General features: G+C 40.6%; 1 protein-coding gene across 1 annotated transcript; it reads left to right on the top strand.

Annotated features, from left to right (window-relative positions):
* Nucleotides 1-8019: 8019 nt before the first annotated feature.
* LOC138873050 (uncharacterized) lies at nucleotides 8020-9089 on the top strand. Its single transcript, XM_070151483.1, has 4 exons — nucleotides 8020-8187; nucleotides 8232-8530; nucleotides 8649-8781; nucleotides 8907-9089. The coding sequence occupies exons 1-4, from the start codon at nucleotides 8020-8022 to the stop codon at nucleotides 9087-9089; spliced, it is 783 nt and encodes a 260-aa protein (XP_070007584.1).
* The last annotated feature ends 6306 nt before the right edge of the window (nucleotides 9090-15395 follow it).

Below are 15395 nucleotides of genomic sequence, written 5' to 3'. Positions count from 1 at the left end.
ATTCATGTTTAGATGCATCGTTCAATTAGCCTATTGATTCCCTGTTAATCTAGAATTTGTTACGAATTAGTTTCATGCTCAGCATGATAATTAATCTTAATAGTTTTAGACCAAGTAGGGCTGAATTTAGGATTATAAAATGTTTGTTTGATTTCTTTTCTTCTTCCCATGTTTTGTCTAATTAATGAAGTTAGATTAGACCAATTAGGTTTTAATATCCTTTAGGGCTTCAGTTTTCTTTTTCAATTGGTTTGTTGTTAGTGTCAGCATTTTTAGCATCATTTGATTCATTTCTTTACTGGAAATTTGAAATAGGTTGTTCATTGTTGAGTATTTGTTAAATGTGAGTTCCAATTGTTGAATTATTGATGCCTTTTGATTCAATTTGCCTTTTGTTTCTATTAGAAAAGTGTTAGTCTGATTTCTGATTCTTCAAGACTTTTAAGGCTTAAATAAACAAGTAGAAACTTTAGGGACCTGTTTGATAACCTAAAGGGTAAAAAGGGATTTTTACTTGGGCTGAAAATCGGATATTTTTAGGAAATTGTATAGCTATCCTAGCTGTTTGAAAAAATATGCTGAAAATAGGACAGTTGTACCAAGGGCTGTTAAAAAAGGACTGTACTATTATTCTTTAGGATAAGGAATATGCTAAAAGATGCTTTCCCTTAGGCAACCTATATATAGTCTCTATCCTTTTTGAAAAAGACAGATTCTGAGGCACATTTTTATCAGCAATTTTTTCTGAAAAGTTCCATTTCTTCTCTGAAAACTTCATACTCAAAAATAGCTTTAAAAACTTCAAAAATCTCTTATCTCTTCCAAGTTTGAAACATGGTGTGAAGTAGAGATTTCCTGGTTTCCTTTAGCTGGTCCTTAGTTTCAAACTGTCTTCATTTGGATCTGGTTTTGCTGTTGTTGTCTTGCTTGGTTTACTGCTGAAGTTTGGGTTTCCAGCTCTCTTTGGTTTTATTGACCTTTATTGTAACAACCCGATCGGTCGTTTTGAGCTTTTGCACTTTGATTGCCAGTTCTCGGGCATGACTTGCCCCGTGTGTTGTATTATGACTTATGTAAATCGTTGGTGTTGGGTTTCAGGTTAATTAGAATGAATTTAGATGAACAGTTCTCAGTTGAAGCTTGAAATTTGAAAAGTTTGACCAAGATTTGACTTGTTTGTATTTGATCTCGGATTTGAATTTTTATGGTTTGGTTAGCTCCGTTAGGTGATTTGGGACTTAGGAGCATGATCAGAATGCATTTTGTAAGTCCGTGGAAGGTTTAGGTTTGAATTGGCAAAATTGAGATTTCGGCGTTTTCCGGTTGATAGGCGATATTTTGATATAGGGGTCGGAATGGAATTCCCAAAGTTGCAGTAGCTTCATTATGTCATTTGGGATGTGTGTGCAAAAGTTCAGGTCATTCGGACGAAGTTTGATAGACTGTTTGATCGAATTTGGAATTTGGAAGTTTTGGAATTCTTAGGCTTGAATCCGAGGGTGATTCGATGTTTTAATGTTGTTTTCAGCGTTCCGAAGGCTGAAATAAGTTTGAATGATATCATGGGGTGTGTTAGCATGTTTGGTCGATGTCCCATGAGGCTCGGGTATGTTTTGGAAGAGTTTTTAGAAGATTTTGCCATTTTGAGCATAAGCATGTAATGATCCAAAGGTCCATTTTTAGTTCTAGAGATCGAAATTTAATTTTGAGACTTTCAGAATTTTGATAATGAATTATAGGACTGATCTGGAAAGTTTGGCCTAGTTTCATCAAGTCGCGATTGGGTTTTTGATACGAAACATGAGTTAATTGTTTAACGAGCGAAATGGGTATTGAACTGAGCAAATGAGCTTCGAATTGAGTTACGACTGAAGGGCTATGTTCGTATTATTATTTGTGACTCATAGGAACAAGAATCATCGAATTATGAGTTTGTATGATGGAGTTAGAGCCTTTTTAGTGAAAAGAAAAGCTGATGCAATTTTCTGGGCAGTTTCTGCATTTTTCGCACGTGTGAACAGTAACCGCACCTACATGAACAGTATCCGTGTACAGTACCATGTACAGTAAACATGAACAGTATCCGTGTACAGTCCATGTACAGTACCCCGTATACAGTACCCATGAATAGTACCCATGAACAGTAAAATGCGTGAATAGTAACCACGGAAATTCTGGACAGAATGTTGAGTTCTAGTCCCATTTTCCATTTTTACCAAATTGGAGCTCGGGGAGAGGTGATTTTCAGGAGATTTACAGAAAAAATAACGGGGTAAGTGTTCTTAACTTAATTTTGGTTAGATTACCCGAATCTATTACTAGTTTTGGCATTTAATAGGTGATTTTAGTTGGGAAAATCTTGAAAACCCTCTTGGTTTAATTTGAAGATTTGAGGGTCGAGTTGATGTCGGATTTTAGTAAAATTGGTATGGTTGGACTCGTGGTTGGATGAAGTTTCATATTCCGTAATTTTTGTCGGGTTTCGAGACGTGGGCCCCACAGGCGAATTTTGAGTCCAATTTCGGATTTTTAATGGAAAATGTAGAATTTCATATAGAATTAATTCCTATAATTTTTATTAACTGAATCGAATTATTGTGGCTAGATTCGAGGCATTCGGAGGTCGATTTATCCCCTTATCATGCTATCTTGGACTGTCATGCCAAGACCGTGACCTTAGCATTGCCGGGGTCACCTCATTTGGAGTTGAGAGAGACTCCTGGTCATTCTACTAGCAGGTTTATCTCATATACGAAGGCTCGGCGTATGGTTGATAAGGAATGTTTGGCCTATTTGGCGTATGTTCGTGATTCTAGTGCTGAGGTTCCTTCGATGGATTTTTTGCCCATTGTTCGTGAGTTTCCAGAGGTATTTCCTATAGACCTACCGGGTATGCCACCCGACAGGGATATTGACTTTTGCATTGATTTGGCTCCGGGCACTCAGCCCATTTCTATTCTGCTGTATCGCATGGCTCCGCCAGAGTTGAATTGAAAAAACAGTTGCAAGATTTTCTTGATAAAGGCTTTATTAGACCTAGTGTCTTGCCTTGGGGTGTGCTGGTGTTGTTTGTTAAGAAGAAGGATGGATCGATGATGATGTACTTAGATTATCGATAGTTGAACAAGGTCACAATCAAGAATAAGTATCCATTGCCGAAGATTGATGATTTGTTTGATCAGCTTCAGGGTGCCAAGGTATTTTCGAAGATTTATTTGAGATCTAGCTACCATCAGTTGAGGATTAGGGCATCCGATGTCCCTAAGGTAGCTTTTTGCACTCGGTACGGGCATTATGAGTTCATAGTGATGTCATTTGGGTTGACAAATGCCCCAGCAGCTTTCATGGATTTGATGAACCGAGTGTTCAAGCCTTATTTAGATTCCTTCGTGATTGTCTTCATTGATGATATTTTGATCTACTCCCGCAGCCAAGAGGAGCACGAGCAGCATCTTCGAGTCATTCTTCAGACTCTGAGGGATAGTTAGTTGTATGCTAAGTTTTCAAAGTCTAAGTTTTGGTTGAGTTCGGTTGCATTCTTGGCTTATGTTTTATTAGCAGAGGGTATTCAGGTGGATCCTAAGAAGATTGCGGTGGTCAAGGACTGGCCTAGACCCACATCAGCCACAGAGATCCGGAGTTTCTTGGGTTTGGCGGGCTATTACCATCAGTTTGTGGAGGGGTTTTATCTATTGCAGCCCCGATGACTAGGTTGATCCAGAAGGGTACCCAGTTCAGATGGTCGGACGAGTGTGAGGCGAGCTTTCAGAAGCTCAAGACAGCTTTGACTACGATACCGGTGTTGGTTTAGCCCACAGGTTCAGGGCCATATACAGTATATTGTGATGCATCTCGTATTGGACTTGGTGTGGTGTTGATGCAGAATGGCAACATTATTGCATATGCTTCGCGACAGTTGAAGATCCATGAGAAGAATTATCCAGTGCATGATTTGGAGTTAGCAGCCATTGTTCACGCGCTGAAGATTTGGAGGCATTATTTATATGGCGTGTCGTGTGAGGTGTTCACAGACCACAAGAGTTTGCAATACTTGTTCAAGCAGAAGGAGATAAATTGGAGACAGAAGAGGTGGTTGGAGCTATTGAAGGACTATGACATCACCATCTTGTATCATCCGGTGAAGGCCAATGTAGTGGCCGATGAGTAGGAAGACAACAAGTATGGGCAGCCTTGCATATATTCCGGTCGGGGAGAGACCTCTTACTTTGGATGTTCAGGCTTTAGCCAATCAGTTCGTGAGGTTGGATGTTTTTGAGCCCAACCATGTGCTAGCTTGAACAGTCGCTCGTTATTCATTATTTGAGCATATCCGAGATTGGCAGTATGATGATCCTCATTTGCTTGTCCTTAGAGACACAGTGCGGCACGGAGGTGCCAAGCAGGTTATAGTTGGAGATGATGGGGTTTTGAGGATGCAGGGTCGTATTTGTTTGCCTATATGGATGGACTTCGTGAATTGATTCTAGAAGAGGCTCATAGTTCTCGGTACTCTATTCATCCGGGCGCCGCTAAGATGTATCAGGATTTGTGGCATCATTATTTGTGGAGGAGAATGAAGAAGGACATTGTCGCCTATGTAGCTCAGTGTTTGAATTGTCAGTAGGTAAAGTACGAGCATCAGAGACCTGGTGGTTTGTTTCAGAAGATTGAGATTCTTGAGTGGAAGTGGGAGCGTATCACTATGGATTTTGTTGTTGGACTCGCACAAACTCAGAAGAAGTTCGATGTAGTATGGGTTATTATTGATAGGCTGACCAAGTCAGTGTATTTCATTCCTGTGGCAGTTTCCTATTCTTCAGAGCAGTTGTCTAAGATCTCTATTCGGGAGATTGTTCGTCTTCATGGTGTGCCCGTGTCTATCATTTCTGACTGAGGTACTGATCGAAGCCAACCCTGCACTACTATTGAGTGGCGAGAGAGGTCGAAACAGCTTTTACCCGATTAAGGTCGGGATCGATTTCGTCAGGGAGCTAGATATTGGAGTTGAGTTTCTATCTAAAATGGAGTTACGTATTTGTCCCTAATTGCACTTCTACACATTTTTGGTTTTGATTATAATTCTAATTTTATAATACTACAGTACTGATAGTAGGCTATATAGTTGATATTTACACCTTAATATGACCATACTTTGTTATTGTTTTATAGATAAATTGCCAACAAAATGCTCTATATAGTGTTCTTTTGATTAGCAGGGAATATTATATGAGAGGAAGCAACATGGAGTGTTTTGGAGGCGATAATGTGAAGAAAAACGCCCACTCAAGAAGTACCCAAACACAAAGAAGCATAAATGACCTGGGCAAGAAGGCTACCGCGACCGCGGTGGCACAACGGTAGATTAACAACGTAAGGCAGAAAGGTCAGCATTCACCGCGGTCGACCGCGGTTGGCCGCGATCGCGGTGCACTGTTCATGCTGCTGGAAAGTTTGAGGACCAAAGTGTAAAATCGGGAAAACTTTTGTAAAACCCTTATATGCTTTAGAAACTCTCCCAAGATTGTGCTAGGCTAATTTTAGACTACTTTTGGAGGCAAGAACAAGAGTGAGAAGATAAACCAACATTAGAGTTTTTCTATCTCCTTTTAATTCTTGCAATTTTACATTATGAACAATTTAGTAGTTTTCTCTTATTTTGTTATGAGTAGCTAAATACTTATCTAGGGTTGATGGAACCAATTGTTGGTTGAAGTTTTGACTCAAGTTGTTATAATCGAGCTGGATTTATGGTATGATTGTTCAACTACGTTTTGTATGGTGATTAATTGAATGGGCACTTGATTAATCGTGTCTAATTACCTTATATTGCTTGAGAAAGAATATTAGGTTAGATAGCTGTTGAACAACACCACTTTTGGGTAATTGAAGAGATTCATTACTTGAACTTAAAAGTGGGTTTAGAGATAACAAAACTTTGGTGGGATAATTTAGAGTTGCATAACTCTTTTCAACTAGAGTAGTTCGAGAGAATGCTCTAGTAAATTATTGTAGTTGATCAAGAGATAATTACGATAACCCATAACTCTTAATCCTCATAGAGTATTACGACGAGATTATAGTGGAATAGTCAAGATCTAAGCTAGCAATTGGGGAAATCACTGCCCTAGACCTTTTTACCATTGAATTATCTTTGTTTTAGCTTAATGTTGTTTTTAATAATAGTTGAAGTAGTTAAACAAAAACTCAATCTTTATTGATCAAAAACTTGCATCTAGAGATTGATTGAGTTGATAATAACATTGCCGAAGAGTGTAATAGATAGGTTAGTTCCCTGAGGATTCGATTCAGGACTTAAAACCGGATTATATTTGCAGCGTCGCTTTGTCCTTTAAAAGGCATAGTTGGGCGTTATCAAATTTTGGCGCCGTTGCCGGGGAAACTAACGGTGTTATTTATTACAACTTAGAAGTAGTGTTAAAATTATTAGTTCAAATCAATTTCCAAAGGTGTTAAACAATTTTCATTGAAATTCTAACGTTTGAACTCTTGTGGAATTCAAGTGTATGCCTAGAAATTCTTCGAGGACTGGAGAACTGCTTGAAGGACTTTCAGACCCCAAGAAAATATTAAGGGCATTGAACCATGCCAACAAGAGGATCCAACAACCAGACCGGCTTGAAATTGACATGAGTGACATAGAGAACGTCAACGGAAACATCAGGGATGAGCCACCTGACCCAAACGTCAGAGTGGTGGCACCTCTTGTGCCAGAAGCTGCACTTTATGATTGGGCTCAACCTATAACTGACAACCTGGCAACTGCCATAGCTGTGCCCGCAATTCAAGCGGAGACATTCCAGATCACCAACAACATGTTGCATCTGCTACAGAATAAAGGATTGTTCTCCGGGTTACACATTGAAGACCCTCAACAACATTTACAAAATTTTCTGTCAATTTGTGTAACTCAAAGGCAGCCAAATGTGACCCCAGAAGCTATCAAGCTATCACTGTTCCCGTTCTCTGTGACTGGGAAAGCTCAGACTTGGCTGAATTCGCTCCCAATCAATTCCATTGTCACCTGGGAGGAATTAGTAAAGCAGTTCCTGAATAAGTTCTACCCGCCCAACAAGACTGCAAGGCAGATTGATGAAATATTGCAGTACAAGCAGCAGCCGACCGAGACCTTGCAAGAAACTTGGGAAATATTTAAAGGGATGCTGGTGAAGTGTCCTCACCATGGCATTCCAGACCAGATGCTTGGCCAGAGATTCTACATGGGGTTAGCTGACAATCTAAAGGCCAATGTGGATGCTTCAGCTGGAGGTGCATTTTTGAGTAAGACATTCACCGAGTGCAAAGTCCTTCTTGACAAGATGTCCCAGAATTCGGGGTGGATGACTAGAGGTACAACACTGGCACCCATAGTGCATTCAGTTCCTCTTTACCCAAATAATTCTCATGTAGAGAACATGGCCACACTCATGACTCAGATGAGTATTTTGACAAAGAAGATAGATGAGATGGGTACCAAACAGGTGCATATTGTTGACACGACAAATGGAGGACTGTGTATACTCTGTGTTAATCAGTCTTATGTGTGTTCATGGAGTAAGAAGGTGAAAATCAAGGGGCAAGGGAAGATATGAATTATGTTAACAACTTTGGGGGTCAGAGACAAGGAGGACAACAGTGGAGACCAGCACCAAATCAGCAATACAGACCTAACATGCCTCAACCTGGGGGAATGCAAGTTTAAGGCCAAATGGTGCCATACCACCAGTGACAACAGGGCTACCCACAGCAGAACCAGCAATAGTTGACATATCAGCCATCTCCTCAGCAGCAAGATAAAAACATGGTAGAGATTAGGGGGATGCTCCAGTAACTCATTGGGACAAATGGTAAGATGCAAGAAAAGTTGGTTGTACATGATTCAGCTATAAAACATTGAAACTCAGTTGGGGCAGTCGTCTATGGCTTTAAACAACCCCCCCCCAGGGAACATTCCCAGTGGACACAAATATCAACCCCAAGGAGCAAAACCTGAATCAGCTGATGGCAGTAAGTCTCCGGAATGGGAGAGATTTAGACAAAGAGCAGGAGGTTGCACAAGCCAGCAAAGAGACTACGCCAGCCATTCCAATTCCACTAGAGGTAGATGAACCATCAAATCTGACTAAAGTGGTGGTTGAACAGGGTCAAGATGAAAAGGGTAAGGCTAAGGTAAATGAACAAGTTGCAGAACAGTGGTGCCTCTTGTGCCACAGAACCCCAACAGAGAGAAGCCAACAAACTGTGCACAAAGGGTGATACCTGCACCATTCCCTCAGAGACTGGTAAAACAAAAGAAGGAATATCAATACAAGAAATTCATGGAGATGCTGCGTCTAATTCAAATGAATATTCCTTTGATGGATGCCTTGAGGGAGATGCCATGTTATGCGAAGATGATGAAAGACCTAATGTCACGGAAGTTTGATTTTCAGGACCTTATCCACAGTGACTCTGATATAGACCTGCAGCACAGTAGTGACCAAACCGATGGCTCAAAAGATGTCAGACCCAGGTAGCTTCACTATTCCATGCACGATTGGGAGTTATGCCTTTGCAAAGGCATTATGTGATTTGGGAGCCAGCATAAATTTGATGCCTCTGGCTGTATACACCAAATTGGGCATTAGCAGAGCTAGACCGACTTCGATGCTGCTGCAGCTGGCTGACCGCATGGTAAAAAGGCCTACTGGGCTTCTTGATGATGTGTTGGTGCAAGTGGGGAAGTTCATGTTCCCTACAGACTTTGTTATTCTGGAATGTCAGGTAGATGAGGAGATACCTATCATTTTAGGTAGGCCATTTTTGGCCACTGGGAGAGCACCGATCGATTGTGAGACTGGGAATTAAAAATGAGACTGAACGATGAAGAAGTCATATTTAATGTTCAGCAATCTATGAGGAGACCTAGTGAATATGCTAATTGCTCTCTAGTGGAGGCAGTGAATGTGATCTTGCAAGAAGATGATGTGACCCTGACTGCTAAAGATCCATTGGAGGCATGTCTGACAAATTTAGAAGAGAGGGATGGTGAAGGGTTAGCTGAGTGGGTCATGGCACTTGAAGGCCAATGATTCTAGAAAAGGGAACCTCAGTTCGAGTCCCTTGAGTAAGAAAAAAGGGCTACACCTCCAGCAAAGCTATCAGTAGAGGACCACCCAAGCTGGAGCTGAAGCCGCTCCCAGCTCACCTTAGGTACGTTTTCTTAGGCCCTGATTCCACTTTGCATGTTATTATATCATCCGGTTTGCTAGATGTGCAGGTAGAACAACTCTTACAGGTACTGCAGGAAAGTAAGACTGCCATTGGCTAGACCATGACAGACATAAAGGGTATCAGCCCAGCCTTCTGTATGCACAAGATTCTCTTGGAAGAAGGGCACAAACCTTCCAAAGAACATCAACGAAGCTGAACCCGAATATGAAAGAGGTAGTAAAGAAGGAAGTGATCAAATGGTTAGATGCGGGAATCATCTTCCCCATCTCTGATAGCAATTGGGTCAGCCCTATCCAATGTGTGCCAAAAAAGGGGGGAATGACTGTTGTGCAAAATGAGAACAATGAGTTGATCTCAACTCGTACAGTCGCGGGATGGCGGATTTGCATGGATTACCAAAAATTGAACACAGCCACCCGGAAGGACCACTTCCCATTGCCTTTCATTGCCCAAATGTTGGACAGGCTGCCGGGCGATCGCACTTCTGTTTCTTGGATGGATATTCGGGGTACAATCAGATATCAATAGCCCCGAAGATAGAGAGAAAACATCCTTCACTTGTCCTTATGGCATTTTCGCCTTTCGGAGAATGCCTTTTGGGCTTTGCAATGCACCGGCGACATTTCAATGGTGCATGTTAGCCATTTTCACAAACATGGTGGAGGATATTATGGAGGTCTTTATGGATGATTTCTCCGTGGTAGGAGATTCATTCGAGGACTGTCTTCACAACTTAAGAAGGGTGCTCAAAAGATGTGTGGAGACAAATTTAGTGTTGAACTGGGAGAAGTGCCATTTTATGGTACAAGAAGGGATAGTCCTGGGGCATCGAGTGTCCAGTAGAGGAATTGAGGTCGACCATGCTAAGGTTGATGTGATTGAAAAACTACCACCACCCACTTCAGTCAAGGCGGTGAGAAGTTTCCTTGGGCACGCCGGGTTGCGATTCATAAAAGATTTCTCCAAAATTGCTAACCCATTATGCAAACTCCTTGAAAGGGATCACCCCTTTGTGTTTTCTAATGATTGCAGGTTGGCATTTGAGGAGCTGAAGAAGCGATTGATGACTGCACCCATCATTGTTGCACCCAACTGGGAGCATCCATTTGAGCTCATGTGCGACGCAAGTGACTATACCATAGGAGTAGTCTTGGGGCAGCAAAAGGATAAACTGATGCACCTGATTTACTATGCAAGCAGAACGCTAAGCGGTGCACAACTCAATTACACTGTGACAGAAAAGGAAATGTTGACTGTTGTTTTTGCATTCGACAAATTCAGGTCATACTTGATTGGCTCGAAAGTTATTGTTTACACTGACCATGCAGCAATTAGGTACCTGATAGAAAAGAAGGAGTCAAAGCCACGCTTGATTCGCTGGGTTCTTCTATTACAAGAATTCGATCTGGAAATACGTGACCGAAAAGGGATAGAGAACCAAATAGCTGACCACCTCTCAAGGTTGGAAGGAGCTGAAAGGAAGGTAGAGGTTGAGGATATAACAGAGACATTCCCGGATGAACAGTTACTGGCAATGACAATGGAGGAGGCACCATGGTATGCTGATATTGCTAATTATTTAGCAAGTGGTATTGTACCTTATGAACTCTCCTCAATACAGAAGAAAAAGTTCTTTCGTGATTGTCAGTATTATTATTGGGATGAATCTCTGTTGTTTAAAATATGTGTAGATAACATGATCCGGCGGTGTATCCCGAGAAAGATCAACATTATGTTTTGCAGGCTTGCCATGCTTCACCATATGGTGGATACTTTGGAGGAATTCGGACAGCAGCTAAGGTGTTGGAGTCAGGCTTGTACTGGCCTACTCTGTTCAAGGATGCCCATGCTTGGGTTAAAAGTTGCGATGAATGCCAAAGAACTAGCAACATATCTTGTAGACACGAGATGTCAATGACCACAATTCAAGAGGTGGAGATTTTTGACATGTGGGGGATTGACTTCATGGGGCCATTCATCAGCTCGTATGGTAACAAGTACATATTGGTAGCAGTTGACTATGTCTCTAAGAAGGTCGAAGCAGTGGCTCTTCCGACCAATGATGCTCTTGGGTACTAGGCTTTCTAAAGAAGAACATTTTCACACGTTTTGGTACCCCAAGAGCTATACTCAGTGATGGCGGAACCCATTTCTGCTATAGAGCATTCGCACGGCTGTTGGAAAAATATGGAGTTCGTCATAAAGTGACGACCCTGTACCACCCACAATCGGCGGGCAAGTTGAAGTGTCCAACAGGGAGATTAAAAGTGTCCTCACAAAAACAGTGAATGCAACAAGGACTGACTGGGCAAAGAAATTGGATGATACATTGTGGGCGTACCGCACAGCCTTCAAAACCCCAATTGGTATGTCACCGTACAAGTTGGTGTTTGGCAAGGCATACCACCTCCCAGTTGAGATAGAGCATAAAGCACTTTGGGCATTACGACAGTTAAACTTAGACATGGAGACAGCAGGTACTAACAGAATCACTGGGTTACATGAGCTCGAGGAATTCAGGTTCCAGGCCTTTGAGAGTGCTAGATTATACAAAGAAAGGATGAAATTAATGCATGATAAGCACATCTTGGATTGAAACTTCAAACTCGGAGATCTACTGTTGTTATATATCTCGAGATTGAGATTGTTCCAGGTAAGTTAAAATCCTGATGGTCAGGACCCTTCAGAGTGGTGCAATTGTTCTTAAGTGGAGTTGTCGAGATTGAATCAGAAGATGGGACAAATAAGTTCACCGTAAATGGGCAAAGGTTGAAACATTACCTGGGAATGGCTGAAGAAAAAGGGGATAGAGTGGTAATCACTTTGGAAGAGCCCAGTACGCGAATGAGGAGTGATGATCAAATGTTTGCGTCGTGCCGCGACGTTAAATCAGGCGCTGCATGGGAGGCTACCCACGAGTGTTATTGTTAGTGTGTTCATAAAAAAAATAAAAAAAAATAATTAACAACGCCAGCACCGCGACCGCGATGAACCGCGGTGGAAGGCAAACATTTTGCCTCGAATTTTTCATCTCACCGCGACCGCGGTGAGACGTAAACTTCTGCCTCAAGATTTTAAACCCACTGCGGCCGCGGTGGACCGCGGTCGACCGCGCGGGTACCAGGTATTATTAATTTTTTTTCATTTTACTTATTCTTTTCCTCTTCTTTTAATTTTTTTATTATTAATTTCCTCTTCTTGCTTTGATTGTTTTGATGTTAGAGTAATAATTCATTAGAAAAGTTAAAATAGTAAGTGACTTGTCCCGACGACGGATCTCTTTCGGTGGAATTCTTGAGGGACTAAATCGAAAAAAAAAACAAAAAAAAATTGGAATATGGAGACTCTTCCTGATGACGGATCATTTAGACAATTTTATTGAGGGAAGTTAGCCTAGAGAAAAGACCAAAAAAAGATTTTTTTATTTTAATTTTAGGTAGTGTAGTAACTACCCCTTGGTTTTTCTTTGGGCCACGGTTCTTTTTCAAGGGTTTAGCTTGAACCGGGTATATGTAGTTTTTATTTATTTTTGTTCTTTTTAGTTTTTAGAGTAGGACTAATGGGCTGCAAGCTAAATTCAAAGGAAAACCCTTAGCGTTGATACACCTGAGCACAATAAACACTAGAGTATAACGCCTAGCTTCATTGGTTGAATCCTGTTAGAGTGCCTTAAAATTGTACGTTTGTATCTAACTTGAACACTCAAAAGAGAATGTCTTGATAAACCAATCCGGAGTGAGTCATGTGCCATGTGTGTGTGAGTTTTACTGTGTTCCATGTTTCATATTTGATGCCTAGAACTTGCCCTGTGTGTTTGCAAAGCGAAATAGTAGTTCTTTCAGTTTTAGAAATGATATAGGCATTTCTTTGTTGAGCCAGACATATAAAGTAAACTCACCTGAATGCAATACATCTTAGTTAACCCCATTGAGCCTATAAGCCTATTTCTTTGGCAACCACATTGCGAATCTTACCCAATTGTTTGAATAGCTTGCCGTTTGAACCCTCTTACCTCCCAATAAGCACTTGAATGGTAGTGGAAATATGCAAAAGCAAAAGTGTGGGGTGGTGATTTGGTTTTTGAGTGGAACCATTGAGATAGAGAAAAGGTGTGGAATTTTGAAGCATAAAAGAAAAAGCACCACGAAAAAAAAGTAAAAAAAATATAGGTTATAAATAATTATAATGGTTGATAAGTGGTGGCTTGTACAAATTGCACCTAATGGATGGGGATGTTTTAAACAAATGAGGTGGAGTGTTTGGTTGGCACAACTATGATCTTTAAGTTTAATGTAATTGTATTAAAAGTGCTTAGGAAGGTTAGTCACTATATCTAAATATATCCTACCCGTACCTTAGCCTACATTACAACCAAGTAAAGTCCTATTGATCTTAGACTGAATGGGCTCAATTAGTAAAGTATTACACTACGGGCAAGCCTATGGTTCATCTTTGTGGCATGTGAACGTTCTTTCTGAGAGTGAGCGAATTTTGTCTATCTTAGTTCCTACTTGTTCTAATTATCATCATATGTGGAACTACTCTCTTGTGTGATGTGAGGGCATGTGATTCACGAAGGAAAGGTAAATCTTGTCTCTTGTATAGAGTGGTTTGAGTAAGTGCTGATGTTGCATGGCATAAAAGGTTTGACTCTTGAGGTAAAGGTTGTTCACTACTAGGTACAACTTTTGTAAAATGTTCATGGTGTGAGTCGTAAGGGAAAAGCTTAGGGAAGGAATTTTGATGGAGTGTGGTGGGTTGCTCGAGGACTAGCAATGATTTAAGTATGGGGTGTTGATAGTAAGCTATATAGTTGATATTTACACCTTAATATGGCCATACTTTGTTGTTGTTTTATAGATAAATTGCCAACAAAATGCTCTAAATAGTGTTCTTTTGTTTAACAGGGAATATTATATGAGAGGAAGCAACATGGAGTGTTTTGGAGGCGATAATGTGAACAAAAACGCCCACTCGAGAAGTACCCAAACACAAAGAAGCATAAATGGCCTCGGCAAGAAGGCCACCGCGACCGCGGTGAACCACGGTAGATTAACAATGTAAGGCAGAAAGGTCAGCATTCACCGCGGTTGGCCGCGACCGCGGTGCACTGTTCACGCTGTTGAAAAGTTTGAGGACCAAAGTGTAAAATTGGGGAAACTTTTGTAAAACCCTTATATGCTTTAGAAACTCGCCCAAGATTGTGCTAAGCTGATTTTAGACTACTTTTGGAGGCAAGAACAAGAGTGAGAAGATCAACCAACATTAGAGTTTTTCTATCTCCTTTTAATTCTTGCAATTTTACATTATGAACAATTTAGTAGTTTTCTCTTATTTTGTTATGAGTAGTTAAATACTTATCTAGGGTTGATGGAACCAATTGTTGGTTGAAGTTTTGACTCAAGTTGTTATAATCGAGCTGGATTTATGATATGATTGTTCAACTACGTTTTGTATGGTGATTAATTGAATGGGCACTTGATTAATCGTGTCTAATTACCTTATATTGCTTGAGAAAGAATATTAGGTTAGATAGCTGTTGAACAACACCACTTTTGGGTAATTGAAGAGATTCATTACTTGAACTTAAAAGTGGGTTTAGAGATAACAAAACTTTGGTGGGATAATTTAGGGTTGCATAACTCTTGTCAGCTAGAGTAGTTCGAGAGAATGCTCTAGTAAATTATTATACTTGATCGAGAGATAATTACGATAACCCATAACTCTTAATCCTCATAGAGTATTACGGCGAGATTATAGCGGAAGAGTCAAGACCTAAGCTAGCAATTGGGGAAATCACTACCCTAGACCTTTTTACCATTGAATTATCTTTGTTTTAGCTTACTGTTGTTTTTAATAATAGTTGAAGTAGTTAAACAAAAACCCAATCTTTATTGATCAAAAATCTTGCATCTAGAGATTGATTAAGTTGATAATAACTTTGCTGAAGAATGTAATAGATAGGTTAGTTCCCTGAGGATTCAATTCCGGACTTAAAATCGGATAATATTTGCAGCGACCGCTTTGTCCTTTAAAAGGCATAGTTGGGCGTTATCAAGTACTGAATTAAGCTAAATAAGATTAAGGTTAAACTATTGCGAGTTGTTCAAATAGGTAAAAGGCACTAGGGTAGTGACTTTCTCCTAGGTGGTCAATTGACGGAT

Source organism: Nicotiana sylvestris, chromosome 7 (assembly GCF_000393655.2).
Source record: "Nicotiana sylvestris chromosome 7, ASM39365v2, whole genome shotgun sequence".
Lineage (NCBI taxonomy): Eukaryota > Viridiplantae > Streptophyta > Magnoliopsida > Solanales > Solanaceae > Nicotiana > Nicotiana sylvestris.
The sequence above is the reverse complement of the archived record's forward strand: the minus strand, read 5'-3'. Positions and strand labels throughout refer to the sequence as shown.

Coding starts and splice junctions, on each gene's coding strand:
- LOC138873050 (XM_070151483.1), top strand. CDS start 8,020: ATGGCAGTAAGTCTCCGGAATGGGAGAGATTTAGACAAAGAGCAGGAG. Junction 8,188..8,231: donor ATGAAAAGGGTAAGGCTAAG/GTAAATGAACAA, acceptor CTTGTGCCACAG/AACCCCAACAGAGAGAAGCC. Junction 8,531..8,648: donor TCAAAAGATGTCAGACCCAG/GTAGCTTCACTA, acceptor GGGCATTAGCAG/AGCTAGACCGACTTCGATGC.